Source organism: Equus caballus, chromosome 14, assembly GCF_041296265.1.
Source record: "Equus caballus isolate H_3958 breed thoroughbred chromosome 14, TB-T2T, whole genome shotgun sequence".
NCBI lineage: Eukaryota > Metazoa > Chordata > Mammalia > Perissodactyla > Equidae > Equus > Equus caballus.
Window position 1 is genome coordinate 58,947,891 of NC_091697.1, and position 15,360 is coordinate 58,963,250.

Here is a 15,360-nt window from a genome sequence, read left to right on the forward strand (position 1 = left end):
CCAGATCTTTTCTTACCTCATTAATGACCTTCCCACCACTCCATAGGAAGACTCACCATGCCATGGTTTCTAAACAATTTGGCTGTGACTATCATGAAATGGGAATGATATGAATAGGGGGTGCTTTATTCCTAAGCAGAGATTCAGAAGTGAAGCAGCAGAGGATTTGATTGTGGAAAAGAGAAAGTGAACAGGATCAAGTAAGACTCTTGTAGAATCGTGAGGCCAAGGGAGCTCCCTCATACTTCCATGACCCTGATAAGAGAAGAGAGAGAAGTTACACCACTGGATTCTTGGATAATCTCCCTCTCTAAGCTTGGGTCTCAGACCAGAACAGAGTTGTTCTAACTTTGCAGAGTACTCATAGGGGTGAGGGGCTTCAGGACAGGCCCCCCCAGGATGTGCCACTTTGACATGTGGAATATTTTGAGCTAAAGGCAATCAAGACCCTGTGGGCTCGAGAAACTTTTTTCTCTCCTTTAAAGAATTGAATTGGGGCTTTACCCATAATCAGAGTCATTACCAGAAATAAATTTTTATGAGCTATCTGTATGGCAGGGCGAACCTCTAATTATTGAACATCTGCTTTTCTTATTGTCCTGTGAATTACCCTTCTCCCCTCTGAAGCCTCAGGCCCCTATCCCATTCCTTGGCTCAAGATGGCATATATACCTCATTTTACCTTTTTGTCTCTGAACCTCTCATGTATGTGGGGTTTGCAATTAAATTTGATTTTGTTCTATTAATCTGTGTCAATTTAATTCTTAGACCAGCCAGAAGAACCTAAAAGGATAGAGAAAAATTTCTTCCTTCCCCACAGGGGAAGCAACATGGATGTCAAGAACTTGAATAGTTCCTTGTTAGCATGACTTCCTGCTCTCTGACTTTTAGACAATCATCCTTCCTTAAACATCATCATCATCATCTTCTTCATAGCTGGCATTTTTTTTGAGTAGGCACTTTGAGCCAGGTTCTAGACTAAGTGTTTACATATATTATCTCTTTGAATCCTCACAACAATTATATAAGAACCAGTATTACTTTATTTTACACATAATCAGCTGAAACTTAAAGAACTGAAGCAAATTCCCTAAATTCACACATATGTTATAAGTGGGCCAGCCAGGATTTAAGCCTAATCTCTTTGATCTGTGGATCTGTCCAGAAAAAAGTCACCTTGAGGCAAAGCCTTGGCGCTATCAAGTAGTCCTTCAACTGAGATCCTAGTGGAGACATGCATCGGAGATGGGTGAGGCCACATCTCCCTTTCAGATGTTAGGATTTATATTTTCCCTGCCTGGGCTGGTCTTTGAACCAGCCCCCTCTGAGGAACATTAGGACAGAAGTCCTGATTCCTGTAGACTTTTCATGGCCTGCAGCTGCCACAAACTTTCCATGTGCTCAGCTGGCAGTGAGACAGTGACAGTGGTGACTTCTGGCTGTGATGACTGGGGATCCCTGTTCCGGTCTCCTCTACCCACTAGGTTTTTGTTCCTAGGGCAAAGCTCAGTTGGTCTTGGTCTGGTTGGGCCTCTGAGCGTCTCTTGGGAGTGAAACTCTGACATTTAAGCCAAAGGGGCATGTCCTAGCCAGGCATGTGTTCCCACTACCTGTCACTACCACCTGAATCTGAGCATGCTCTCCAAGAGGGAGTGAGGCAGAGAGAGCTAGGCTCACTTCCACATTGATCAGGGCCCTTCTGTGGTAGTGAGCCCCAGGAACCACTGGATCTATTCCATAATGGAGGCAGGACACGCCCCTCCGTGAATGACCAACAGAGGACTGCAGCAGACCCCTGCTCAAGAAACAAAACTGTGGTCCAGTTGTCAGGATACAGGGTAGGACCCATGGGCCCCTGGGCTGGGAGTGTCCTCCATCAGGCACCTGCAGAGAGTCTGGGCTCTTTGATGCTAATTTGCTATTAGAGTGACTTTGATAAGTCCTACTTGATGGAGTTATTATGATGAGGACGGAGATATTGTACATAAAGTGCCTAGTAGAGTGTCTGGCATGTGGTAGGTGCTCAGGAATAATTAATTCCTTTATCCTGGTCACACAGTTGAAATGTGCTGGATGTTGGGGGAATGATGGAAAGTATGGCGCCTTTGACCAAGAAACCCAATGGAAGACAGCAGAACCTCTCTTTGCTCCCTGGAAAATACTTAGGATTCTCTTGAAATTAACAGATATTCCCTCCCTCAGGGCTTCCTCTCTCCCCTCAATAAACCTTCACAGATGGTTCTAGCCAAAAGTAATCTTTCCTATCTCTGCAGGTACCCAGAAAAGTTATCTGCCCCCTCCCCCCTCCCACCCCACCCATAACCCATGACCCCAGTAACAACTGCCTTGGCTGGCTCTGCCAACCAGATGTGAGCTCCCTGAGAACAGACAGGAGTGAGTCCTCCCTGGGTCCCCCCAGTTCTTCCCTCACAGTGCAGTGCAGACAAGTGGTGCCAGCAAATTTCTGCATCTTTTTAATGCATTTATACCCCATCTCATCCCTTGAAGGTTTTGAGGTAGCTAATAATTTGAATACAATAAAATAATAGTAGCATTAAAGTAAAATATAAAGAAAAGTAAAAAGTTAGGCCTTGGGGAAAAGAATGAAAATATGCAGCTGATCACTTTGGAAAACAGTCTGGCAGTTCCTCAGACAGTTAGAGGTAGAATTACCACATGACTCAGCAGTTCCACTCCTAGGTACATACCCAAGGGAACTGAAAACTATATCCATAAAAAACTTGTACTCAATGTTCATAGCAGCATTATTCCTTGTGGTCATAAAGTGGAAACAAGCCAGATGTCAGTCAAGTGATGAACGGATGAACAAGATGTGGTACATCCATACAAGGGAATACTGATTCATGCTACAACGTGGATCAACCTTGACAACAGTAAGTGAAGGAAGTCAGTCGTAAAGGCCACATGTTGTATGATTCCATTTATCTGAAATGTTCAGAATAAACTAATCCCCACAGACAAAGTAGGTTAGTGGTTGCCAGGGGCTGGGGAAAGGGGAATGGGGAGAGACTGCTCATGAGTACAGGGTTTCCTTGGGGAGTGATGAATATGCTCTGGAGTTAGATAGAGTTGATGGTTGTACAACTTTGTGACTATACTCATAACCACTAAATTATACATTTTCGAAGAGTGAATATTATGGTATGCAAATTATATCCCAATTTAAAAATACGTGGTTGATAAAGGCTACATAATTGATATACTTAATTTCAATTTTGCCTGTGCTTTCTGGCAGCCAGAGTTATAAAGGAAGATGCCATCTATTACTTACCAAAAGGAAGAACACATCTAGACATCAGAGAAAGTAGAGCTTTAAATAGTCCAACATGTTGAAACAAATATTGCATAGGAGGTTGATGTTAGGAGTACTGGGAAAATACTGAATTAATGGATCAGTCAAGACAGGAGGCAGTTAACTGTGCAAAATAAATTCAAGCAGCTCATTAAGAGAGATAAAGGAGGATGCTGCTGGCATTTTATCCAGAAGGCTGTAAACAGGCTGAAGCCGTTATTTCTGGGAAACAGTAGGGAGGAGCTGGCGTGTGGGGAGGGTCAGTGTCCTTCGTCTTGAGTGGTCCTTTCCTCCTAAACCAGCATCATCTGGCAGCACCCTCATTTCCAGGTGTATCCACTTGATGTTCCTTTGGGTAGCACTGTTCCTTCCTTCCCTTTTCTTGTCTCCTACGACTTTGACAGGCTTTATAATTTTTAAAAACCAGAATAAGAAGAGGATCCATTTCTGGACTGCTTTGAGAGTGGGAGTAATTCAACTTCCCAAATTAATGTGAAGACTCTTAAAACTGGAGATTATCATTGCAGAGTCTTGCCAACCCTTCTCTAGAGCCAGAGGGCAAAAGTGAAGCCCCAGATAGAATTTCTCAGCCCAAATCCCAAGCTTAGGTTTCCTCTTGTCAAATAAACCTGAAATTTGACTGTTTTAGCCCTGAAACAGCAGAGAGCGCTGCTGTGCTGTGGGGGAGGCCAGCTGCCACCACTCCCTTGCAACTGTATCCCTCCCACCCCCACCCTAGGCGCCAAGGAGGGAGTCTGGCTGCTCAAGGGGCAGGTTGGTTTTCAATGATACTCTTAAACATTCAGATCTGAGAACCCAACACAAACAGTCTTATATCTGGACACAAAAGTCAGCAATTTCCTGTGGAGCACAGTGGAGTAAACTACAGCCAGGGAGGCTCCCAGAGCAGCTTACAACAGCCCTGGACCTAGGCTGATGGGAGCCCGCTGCACCCAGCATACTGCCCACTGATGGCTGGCTTGATACATCTAGGCTTTGACTGATCCTACAGGATCTTACTTTCCCTGTAGCCCTCTCACTCTTCTCAGCATGGAAAGTAAGAAGGGGAGTAGGTTATAGTGTCAGGGCCAACTGGGAAGGCCTTTGCTACAGGAGGCCTGGGGTGGGCTCTCCAGGCCTCACACACTCACACAGAGGAGGCTCCATTGCCACTGAAAAGGCAGGCCTCAATGCCGGTCATTTAGTGGAAGCTGGGAATTCTGCGTCTGGCACAAACCCCACCTGGCTCCCAATCCCAGTGACAGGGCTTCTTTGGCTTCATCACAACTTCTTGCCCTTCCATTTCAGAGGGCCCTTTAGGTCTTCCTAAAGGGGTCTGCTAGCCTTGGGTAGTGTCCTCTGTTTTGGGGAGGCCTGTTTAGTCTCTAGTATGTGTCTGGCCCAAGCAAAGCCACACATTGGGCTTTTCAGGTATAGGGAGGGTCATCACAAGGAAGATGGATTCTGGGAGATTTAGAATATGAGAACAATAGGCTTTGCTACCCCCAAGAGCCTTGTGTCCTTGGGGCCATTGTGCATCAGGAGGTTGCAATTTCTGTCCTAAGTTCCTCCAGTCTCCAGTTTCCAGCACCACTAGCCTGAAGCTCTCTGCGTCCTCTATACAAATGACCTTCTTTAAGAAAATTTTGCTTCCCTCCTTCCCCCTACAGGGAGGAGAGAGGCCACCCTCCTGCTGGGAACTGCTGAAGAGGGTGCTGCCTCCCAGGACCATCAGGACCATGTGGCTTCAGCACGCTCTCCCCTCCTCCTCTCTGCAGACACTGAGGCTGGGCCTGGGGCAAGGGCTCTTCACAAATGATTAAAGGAGTGGAATTTGAACAATTCCATCTTGGCAACCTGACAGAGGGTGTACACATCCTCAACTAAGAGAACACAGCATCTCCAAAGCCAAGGAGTCACCCAGACTCTTAAAAGTGATCAGAATTATCTTACCAGATTCAGACTTTTGAGACGAGGAGAATCATTAGACTTAACATTAAAGGGGCACTATTAATAATTACACTGTGACAATAGGGATAACTGGGACAGTGCTGAGCCAACAGGGATATATTATCACACGAGAGATTATGGACATCCGTGTGTACTCTTCCAGAGGTTCCCCTCATCTCCACTTCTCTCACCTGCTCAGAAAGCAAGGGGGCTCAGAGAGCATGTTGGGGACTCTCACTTCTGCAGAAGACCCTGATCAACCTGCCTGCAGCTCACCTCACTTCTTCCCAGGAAAAGGTGGTGAGGGCCCTGAGGCCTCATGACCTTTAGCTTGTGAGTCCCCATCATGCAGTCTGATCTTCCAGAAGCAAGGCTGCTGCTAGGAGACAGGACTGCTATCAGTGCAGTGAGGCTCGTCCTGCACACAGCTGATACGCTCTGGGGTTGGACTCTGACTCAGGATGAGACCAGATCTGCCCAACGGACTGCCACTGAACTCCTGTCTGGCACGTGCCTCCTCCACCTGTGTACTGGCCACACCAACTATCCTAAGTCCCTCCATGGGTCATGCACAGCTGCCAGGAATACCCTTTTGCCCTGGCCCAGGCAGAAATCTCAAGCTTTCACAGTGCAAATCAAAGACATCTCTAGGCCATCCCTCCCCACAAGACCCCTTCTCTGTGCCTTTCCCAAGCCCTGTGTTCCTGAAACGTGTCTCAATAACCGTGTGGCTGGTGTCCACCAGCTCCAGCTCTTATTCACCACCACACTTCAGGGCCCAGCACAGAGTGAGTGCCTGCCTTGCCCACAACCAGATTAAAGAACCTATGGCTACAGCCCTCTCCCCAACACACATATATCCGAGGCTGATCATGTTTTGGAAACAGAGCCTGTAGGTTGTGGTGCTTCCTTCTGTGCTGAGAGCACTCCCTGTGCCCTCTTCAGTGGCCCCCCTTCCTGGGTCTCTCAGAGGGTTGGAAAGAGAAGCCCTGTGAGTCACAAGCCATTCCTACCTAGTATGAAGGCCACCACATAGTTGGAGATCTGGCCCATGCCGACGATGACAAATAACACGGTGAACATCTCCCAGTTGACGGAGAAAATCTGCAGGAAGCTGAAGCCAGTCTGCACGGCCATGGTTGCAAAAAGGGTGTTCTTCCTTCCAAACCTGTAGAGTGCAGCACAGCACAAAACATGGCCTGTGCAAGTCGCAGCAGTGCTGTCACCCAGGGCATGTGGCAAGTCCTGAGTCAGGTATCACTGCAGATTTTTGTTTTTTCAGGGCTATGACAGACTTTTCACCCTGTCACATCCTCCCAAGTTCCTCTTTGGTGAGGCCTCAGGTATGCATCTGTCCTGCAGGTACCTTTCAAGATTCTAAGCCTCCTTTGGAGATACTGTATCTCAAAAGAGCAGAGCAGTTCATGCACATGGAAATTCCACATGGAAATCTGCTCTTTCGAACAAGCCACAATTAGAAGCTGCCACAACATTTCTGGAAGGCAGGTACAGTACAGATTGAAGATACATCTAATATCAGCAACATGGGAATTCTGTAAATCTAGAAGCAAGAATCCCTCTATGGCAGTGGTCTTCAACCTTGGCTGCACTTGGAATCACCAGGAGAGCTTCAGAAAGTACTGGTGCCAGTACCCCACCTCTCGAGATTCTTAATGCATAGGATGCAGTTTGGGTATTGAGATTTAAAAAAATTTCCCAAGTGAGTCTAATATGCAACCAAAATTGTGAACCACTGCTCTATGGGAAGTGTAGCTTCTAGCAATGTCTGTTAGTGACACTGTAGTTGGCATAAGTGTTAATTTCACATTCTGATAGTGCCCAAAGGGTACAGTGGAGCACAGGTGTAAACAGAACAGTCTCCTGTCCGATTTTCCAAATTCAGGTCTCAGGCTGTTGGGTTTGGGGTCCCACTGGGCTTTGTAACTGGGGAAGGACAGCCATGCCTCTGGGAAGCCTTCCCCAACACTGCCATTTAGCACTCCTACCTTCCTGCTCTGGTCCCCACAGAACATTCAGAGGTCAGTGGGGGCACTTCTTCCAGAGCTGTGATGCTATCTCCTTCAGACTGTGACCTCTAGGAGGCCCAGAACCAGCCTGGGTCAGCTCTGTGGCCCCAGTGCCTGGCCAGGGGCCTGACCCAAAGCAGAGGTGGGTGTACCGTTAGCAACTCAGTGCTCACTGTCTGGCCCTGACTCTGGCTGATGGCTGTTTGTGGACCAAGATAGAGGTCAGTTAGGGAGGCAGTGATAAGGCAGTAGTGTCTTTTTTTGAGTTTTGGTGATACAGGGACTCTACTTTCCAGTGGTTCCTGGCAAGGGACTGAGGGCAGGAAGAAGAGGAAACTCCCTGGCTCTTCCTATTACTGACTTGGTGGCCTGAGGGCCTCCTTTTCTCTTGGTGGAAATACTCTGAGTTCAGTCAACCCAAGACAGACAATGAATTGACAAGGAGCCCTATCCCACCTTTCCTCCCTCCTAGCGTCCTTACCTGTCTGATAGCTGCCCACACACAAACGAGCCGAGGAGCACGCCTACGAAGAACAGGGAGGTGGTGAGGGGCGTCTTCCAGTCATCCTCACACACCAGACTCCACTGCCAGGGAAGACAACATGAGGTGTGAGCCCAACCCTCCAGCAGGCCCAGCTCCAGCCCAGCTTGAAGAGAATGTCAGCATGGCAGGCAGGCAGGTTTTCCTACTCTGTTCCAGGCTGTCACCTTTGTGCAAAGGGCATAGACCTTACAGCTATGGGGTTGACTCTTGACTCTATCATTTACTGGGGCAAGTTACTGGTCTCCCTGAGACTCACCTTCCTCTTCTGAAAGGGAGGTTGATGCCTTAGACTCTACTCATATCACACAGCAAGAAGCTGGCAAAGTGGCATGAAGCAAAGCTTGCATTTCTGCTTCAGAAGGCATCCCAGCATGGAGGGAAGGTGTTTGAAAGGTGTTTGCCCTGAGGGGAAGGGCAAGGGGCATGGTCACTTGGTCCAGGCATAAGTTTCCTCTACCTTGTTGAAAAGTGCAAGTGGTCCCATGGGGTCTGTGATTATATTTTCTGAGCAAACTCCTCCAAAGAACCCTGTGCTCCTTGGTCCACTCACACTACAGGCCAAGCTTGGGGCCTGATCCAGGGCCCCACTCTATGGGTAGGGGGGAGGGGGGTGGAGGTTAGCCACCCCTCTCTGGTGCTCCTTATCTCCCCTGTACACTCCTCCACCCTCCTTCCCACCCAGCCTTCCCAGAAGTGTGGTCCCTCCCATTACCCAGGGTCTGTGGGCTGTCCCTGCTGGTAGATCCAGAAAATGATTTCCGTTTCATTCCCCAGCTCTTGACCTAGTCAATTCAGCAAAATCTCAGGGGAGGTTGCCAAAATTTCACAGTGTGTTCAATGAGCTTTCATTTATTTAAGAAACAAGCAGGTGCCAATAAGTATTTCGGGGCTGTGGGTCAGGGGTTGCTGTGTGTGAGAAGATGATCCAGTCCAAAGGAAAGACCCCCTGCCTGCCATTCCATCCCAGCTCCACTGGTGCGCTGCTGCTTCCGTGACACTCACAAAGCAATGCAGCTCTCAAACCTCACAACTACCCTGAAGTAGATCTAAAAATGAATTCACATATTTATATCACAACTCATTTTGCAGCAGAGAGAGGTGTTTATGAGGACACATACAAGAGAAAAGTGTAAAACAAAAAGCTAGAGAATCAGAGCAAATAGAAAGCACAGGGGAGGAGAGTTGTTACAAAACAACCAAGTCATGGGTAAGCCAAGGCCTGCTTGCCAGAGAGGGCTTCAGACATGGCTTTGAGCATCCCAGCAGCTCGGTTCTCAGGATCACAGTATGCAAAGTGATATCTCATTCTGCAGAAGTACAGCGTTTCTTTCTTTCTTTCTTTCTTTTTTTGAGGCAGATTAGCCCTGAGCTAACATCTGCTGCCAATCCTCCTCTTTTTGCTGAGGAAGCCTGGCCCTGAGCTAACAACTGTGCCCATCTTCCTCTACTTTATATGTGGGACGCCTACCACAGCATGGCTTGCCAATTGGTGCCATGTCCGCACCGGGGATCCCAACCAGCGAACCCCAGGCCACCGAAGCAGAATGTGCGCACTTAACCACTGAGCCACTGGGCTGGCCCTAATACAGAGTTTCTGAGTACTGAGACCTGAGAGAAGTCTCTTCTGTATACTTCCCTCCACAAAGGGGTACTTTATGATGTTGAGGATAATGTCCCCAGTCCTAGAGACAATAGCAAGATTCATGAGGCTGCTTCTCACCATGTCCATAAGCCTGGCCACAGGCAAATGCCCAAGCACAGCTCTGCGAAAGAAAAATGTGAGCCAGGAACTTGGCTCTCTACCCCTCAGCACAATCCAAGGATACATCTGAGCCCATATCCAGAGGAGGGCTGCTTCACCTGGGGTCCCTGAATGGGCTTCAGGGGAAAGGGTAGAAACCCTTCAAACCTGTATGGCCAGATTCAAGTGCCCTGCCAGCCCATTGGTCATAGATATGACATGTACCCAAATTAATGGCTACCCACTTCCCAAAACCACTGGCTAAAGTGTCAGAAAAGAGCTCTGGATCTTCCCCAACACATAAAGAGATTAGCGATTGAGGCCCCAAAGCCTCCTGAAGTGGAGTGTGACCCATTTTGCAGAAGAGTAAACTGAGGCTCTGAGACGGGTGTGTCTGAAGTCATAGCAGGTAAATGGGCATGCTAGATACCATCTGAGGCCTCAGAACTCAACTTTGTACCCATATCCTTCTTTAGACATGAATTCCAAAGGCCAGACAAAAGGAGCTTAGTAAATATCGTCCCCTACACTTCTTAAGGAATGTGACACCAGGATTAGGGGTAGAAGGCCTCCACCACAGCCTTCAGTTTCAGACAGAGCCAAGAAAATCTTAAGCTTGGTAGGGGTATTAACATGTCCGTTATCAACCATCACCACTTCATATGCTGTGGAGCAGAAAAGCTCTTCCAAGGCTAATGTGCTCTCCTTTGTGGTTTCTAAAATATTTTTCTTTGCTTTAGGGGAGGATACATAGGCCTTAGAGATAGAAAGGAAAGAGGAAGCCTGTCAGACATGGAGCAGGCATTTCATGAGCAAAGGTAGTGGGCAGGATTGGCTGCCCAACTTGAAGGCCCAGTGTAAACTAAAAATGCAGGACTCCTTGTTCAAAAATGATTAAGAATTTCAAGGCATCAATATCAGAACATTAAAATCAAGTGTGGACGCTGTGTAAGTGCACAGGTCGTATGCCCCCATGAAGCTGGCCCTGGTAGTGGGTCAAGCCTGGTCTCTTTGGGGAATGAAGCAAGAAAAAGAGTCCTGAATTGGGGTGCTGGGAAGGGTGAGAGGAGGGCCAGCTCCTCATCACTCTCCTACTGAGGGTCATCTGGCCAAGGCTCTAGGTCCCCCTTCTCTTCCTGAAGAGGGGCCCGAGAAGCCCTGTCAGCATCATGCAACACAGGAAAAGGCCATGTGCACACAGTGTCCATGCAGGCTGCCATCTGGCTTTGGAGCTCCTGCTCATATTCAGCAGGGCAAGCAGCTGGGTCTCACAGCCACCTGTGGTTGGCTCCAGGGCTGGGCCTTCTCTTGGGAAGTTACTGTGCCCAAGGAGTCTTTTTGGAAAGCTGCAGGGGCCCGGTAATGGTACAATAGGATTGGCAGACAAAGTTCCAGCTGGGGCTCATGGGGTTAGAGTCTAGTAAATCAGTGGCCAGCCTGAAGAGAAGCCCTTTTCTTCACAGGGCTATTCTTGGGGAGGCTGGGCCCTGCCTTCCTCCAGCCCCTTTGGGTTTGAGGGGTAAGTCTTGGACCCCCACTAGCCAGGACCCAGTGATTAACAGTGACATGATAGGCCCAGCGGGAGAGTTTTTTTCTTGATGGGACAGAACAGTCCCTTAGGTCTCTGCACATGTGTGTACACCCATGCACACACAAACATACACACACACAGCCAGCTCAGAGGCTAATGGTGGATGGCCTGATGAGGAGCTGGTTGGCATTGCTCTAGAGCTGTGCTTTTAGGTCAAACACTAACACTTCTGAAACATAACTCCCCTGTCCCCTGCCCCCCCCCACACACCTTGGACAGAAAATGGAGTGTGGGAACCCAATGGCCCAAGCTGTGCAGAGTAGGGGCACTGGGTGTATCCTCCCAGGGTTACTCTGTCCTTCTCATCCTCAGGGTCTTAGACCAATGTCCTCTAACAGAGCAGAGAGAGCTCCATGTGGCTGGGCCATCTAGATTTCAGCTCTGCTTTAAGAAACAAAAATCCAGGTCACAAGGTAAAAGAGGACGGGAGGTCACTCTCGGCATAGAAGGATGTGCCTCTCATCCTTCCCAACAGTAATAACAACAGGAGTGACAACTACAGTGTATTGGGTGCTCACTGTATGCCTTGTATTGTCTCATGAGATCTCAGAGTTGCCATGTGAAATGGGTACTCTCTTTATCCCTGTTTTACAAATCAGGAAACGAAGGCATAGAGCAATGAAGTAACCAGTCCAAGTTCTAGTGGATTGATAAAAGGAATTGCTTAGTCATTTATTCAACTGTCATTGAGCACCTGATTTGGGCCAGACTCTGTGTGGTGCACAAAACAGACATAGGCACTGCCTCCACAAAGCTCGAGGTCAAGCATACTTTCCAGGACAGGTCAGGTGTGCACATGTGCATACATCAGCCCAGCAGGCCTGGGCAGGGCGGGCTCTGTTCTGGGCCACTGTGCCCTTGCTCTCTGGCTAGAGAGGAAAAGAGGCACCCCCTCCTCATCCTCCTCCAGATGGACAGAGTGCTAAAACCTGAACTCATTTGTATAATCATTTTAGATAACTAATGCTTGCACAAGGCTAGGCACATGGTGGATGCTTGCGAATTGTTGATGAATGAATGTTGAACAATTAGGAGTAATGGAAAATGAGTTTGGAAAATGTGTGGTATCACACACTGTCCTTTGAGAATCACCCTCAACCTTGAACTCTCCAAGTAGCCAAAGTCCAACAGTTTTAGCCTTTACCAAAGCCATAAAGGATCATAAAGATAAGTGTAGCCCTCTGATCTGCACAGAACTGAGAACTCCAGAAGCAGCCTGATGTTGAGCAAAGAGTAGGGCTCTCTTGGGTTCTGCCATTTCTGTGCCACATCTCTCTGTTACTTTGGGCCACTCGTTCACCTCTGTCAGCCTGCTTTTCGTCTTCAAAGAGGTGACAATAACACTCCCTCCTGGGGTTGTGAGCATTGGACAGGAACCGTAAGGAGAGTATCTGACACAGTGTCTGACAGTTACAGGCCTCATTAAATGGTAGTTCCCTTTCTACTAACCTCACGCCTTTGTCCTAAGTAAAACCATGACTTAGAACAAACAGCATGAATGAAAAAGCAAAGCAGGTTACACTTAAGCCTGACTAGACAAAAGAGATTCTTAGAAAGAAAAACTTTCTATTCAATGACTAAAAACCAGAAAAGCTTCTCACAAGGTGTAAAATCCCTTTATAAATGGACTTCAATCTCAGAGATGACTGTGAATGAAAAATTAGTAATAATCCATTTAAGAATGAAAAATGGGTTTCTATTGTGTCCTTTTATAGTTATTTTTCATTCTGGGTGGGGTGGGGGGAGGATGTGGTAGATAGTTAATAATAGAATACACATCCACCCCGATTTCTGCTTTATAACTTAACTGTGACTTAAAGCTGGAAATTTCTGACCATTGGGGGAAAAAAAGCTGGAAATTTAATTCTTTTTGTTTAAAACAGTTTTATTGAGATATAATTTACATACCATAACATTCACTCTTTTAGTGTGTACAATTCAGTGATTTTCAGTATATTCACAGAATTGTGCAATCATCAGCACCACCTAATTTTAGAACATCTTCATCACCCCTGAAAAAAACCCCATACCCATTAGCAGTCACTTCCCATTCTCTTCCCGCAGCCCCTGTCAATGACTAATATACTTTCTGTCTCTATGTATTTGCCTATTCTGGATATTTAGTGTAAGTGGAATTGTACAACGTGTAGTCTCTGTGACTGGCTTTTTTTACTTAGCATAATGTTTTCAAGGTTCGTCCACGTTGTTGTAGCAAGTATCAACACTTCTTTCCTTTTTATGGTTGGATAATATACCATTATATGGGTATACCACATTTTACTTAGCCGTTTGTCAGTTGATAGACATTTGAGTTCTTTTCACTTTTTGGCTGTTATAAATAACGCTGCGATGAACTTTTGGGTACAAGATTTTGCCTGCACATATGTTTTCATTTCTCTTAGGTATATATGTAGGAGTGGAATTGCTGAGGCGTATGGTAAATCTATGCTTAACCTTTTGAGGAACTCCTAAACTGTTTTCTAAAGTGGCTGCACCATTTTACAATCCCAACAACAATCAACAAGAGTATCAATTTCTCCATATTCCTACCAAGACTTGTTATTGTATGTCTTTAATTTTAACCATCCTAGTGGGTAAGTATCTCATTGTGGTTTTCATTTGCATTTCCCTAATGACTAATGATATTGAACATCTTTTGTGTTGAATCTGTAAATCAATTTGGGAAGTTTTGCCGTCTTAACAAAATTAAGTCTTTTGCTTCATGAACAGTACATGAGATGTTGTTCCATTTATTTAGGCCTTCTTTAATTTCTTTCAATGATGTTTTGTAGTTTTCAGAGTATAATTTGTAGATTTGAAAATAATCCTTAAGAACTTCCTTTAGTATTTCTTGGAAGGCAGCATTGCTACCAAAAAAATTCTCTCAGTTTTTTTGTATCTGGGAATGTCTTTATTTCATTTTTGAAAGATAGTTTTCCTAGATATAAGATTCTTGGTTCTTTCAACACTTTGAATATCTTATCCCACTGCTTCCTGGCCTCCATTGTTTTTGATGAGAAATCAAATGTAAATCTTATTGGGGTTCTCATGTATGTGGCAAGTCATATGCTTCTTGCTATTTCCAAATTCTTCCCTTTGTCTCTGGCTTTCAGCAGTTTACCATGATGTGTCTGTGTGTAGAACTCTTTTTGTTTCTTCTACTTGGAGCTCATTGAGCTTCTGAGCTGTGTAGATTAACGTTTTTCACCAAATTTGGGAAGTTTTCAGGCATTATTTCTTTGATTATTTTTTTCTGCTCCTTTCTGTCCCCTCCTACTATTCCCATTATGCATATGTTGGTGTGCTTACTGGTGTTCCACATTTCTTTAAGGCCTGTTCATTTTTCTTCATTCCTTTTCTCTCTCTGTTTTTTGGATTGCATAATTTCCATTGCTCTATCTTCAAGTTTGCTGATTCTTTCTTCTGCCTGTTCAAATCTACTATTAAGTCTCTCCAGTGAATTTTTTATGTCAGTTACTGTACATTTCAACTCAAGAACTTCTATTTGATTCTTCTTTATAAAATTTTAATTTTTATCTCTTAATCGATATTCTGTATTTGATGAGACATTGTCATCATACCTTCTTTTACTTTTTAAAGCATGACTTCCTTTAGTTCTTTGAACATATTCAGAATGGCTGCCTTGAAGTCTTTGTTAAATCTGACACCTGGGTCCTTTCAGGCAGTTTCTGTTGCCTGCTGTTTTCCCTGCATATTAATCATATTATCCTGTTTCTCTGCTTGTCTTTTAATTTTTTGTTAAAAACTGGACATTTTAGGAAATATATTGCAGAAACTCTGAGCATTGCAACCGCCCACCCTGAAGTGACTTGTTTTTGTTTGTTTGTTTATTGTTTAGTGACTTGGCCAGACTCTTAGTGAAGTCTATTTCCCCTGCTGTGTGAAGCTTCTCATGCCACTCTTTAGAGGGCACAGCCTTGGGCACAGGAATGGTCACTCTGGGACAATGGTTTTAGCAGGACTCTCTTTGATTGTGTCTTTCCCTGATTCGTCTATTAACTTGTCTGCCTCAGCTGATATCACACCCAGCTGTTAGGCTCCACTAATTGCTGGCTGGTTGCTTTATTATTTCCCAACAAGGCCCTGGAGCATAAATCATCCTACAGTCTAGTTCAATTAAGGAAATTTTTTTTTTTTTGAGGAAGATTAGCCCTTAGCTAACTACTGCCAATT

General features: G+C 45.9%; 1 protein-coding gene and 1 long non-coding RNA gene across 4 annotated transcripts in view; one reads left to right on the plus strand and one right to left on the minus strand.

Moving 5' to 3' along the window:
- SLC22A4 (solute carrier family 22 member 4) overlaps positions 1-15,360 on the minus strand; it is a 58,842-nt gene that overhangs the window by 34,401 nt on the left and 9,081 nt on the right. For all 3 annotated transcript variants that reach the window (XM_001504449.7, XM_005599442.4, XM_070233119.1), the window contains exons 2-3: positions 7,772-7,875; positions 6,277-6,431 (exon numbers count right to left, since the gene is read on the minus strand). In XM_001504449.7, the coding sequence (XP_001504499.3) occupies positions 6,277-6,431; positions 7,772-7,875 (259 nt within the window). The remainder of the gene's footprint in view (positions 1-6,276; positions 6,432-7,771; positions 7,876-15,360) is intronic.
- The window catches only part of LOC138917295 (uncharacterized), a 30,899-nt gene that overhangs the window by 11,527 nt on the left and 4,012 nt on the right, over positions 1-15,360 (plus strand). The gene's annotated exons all lie outside the window — the stretch shown is intronic.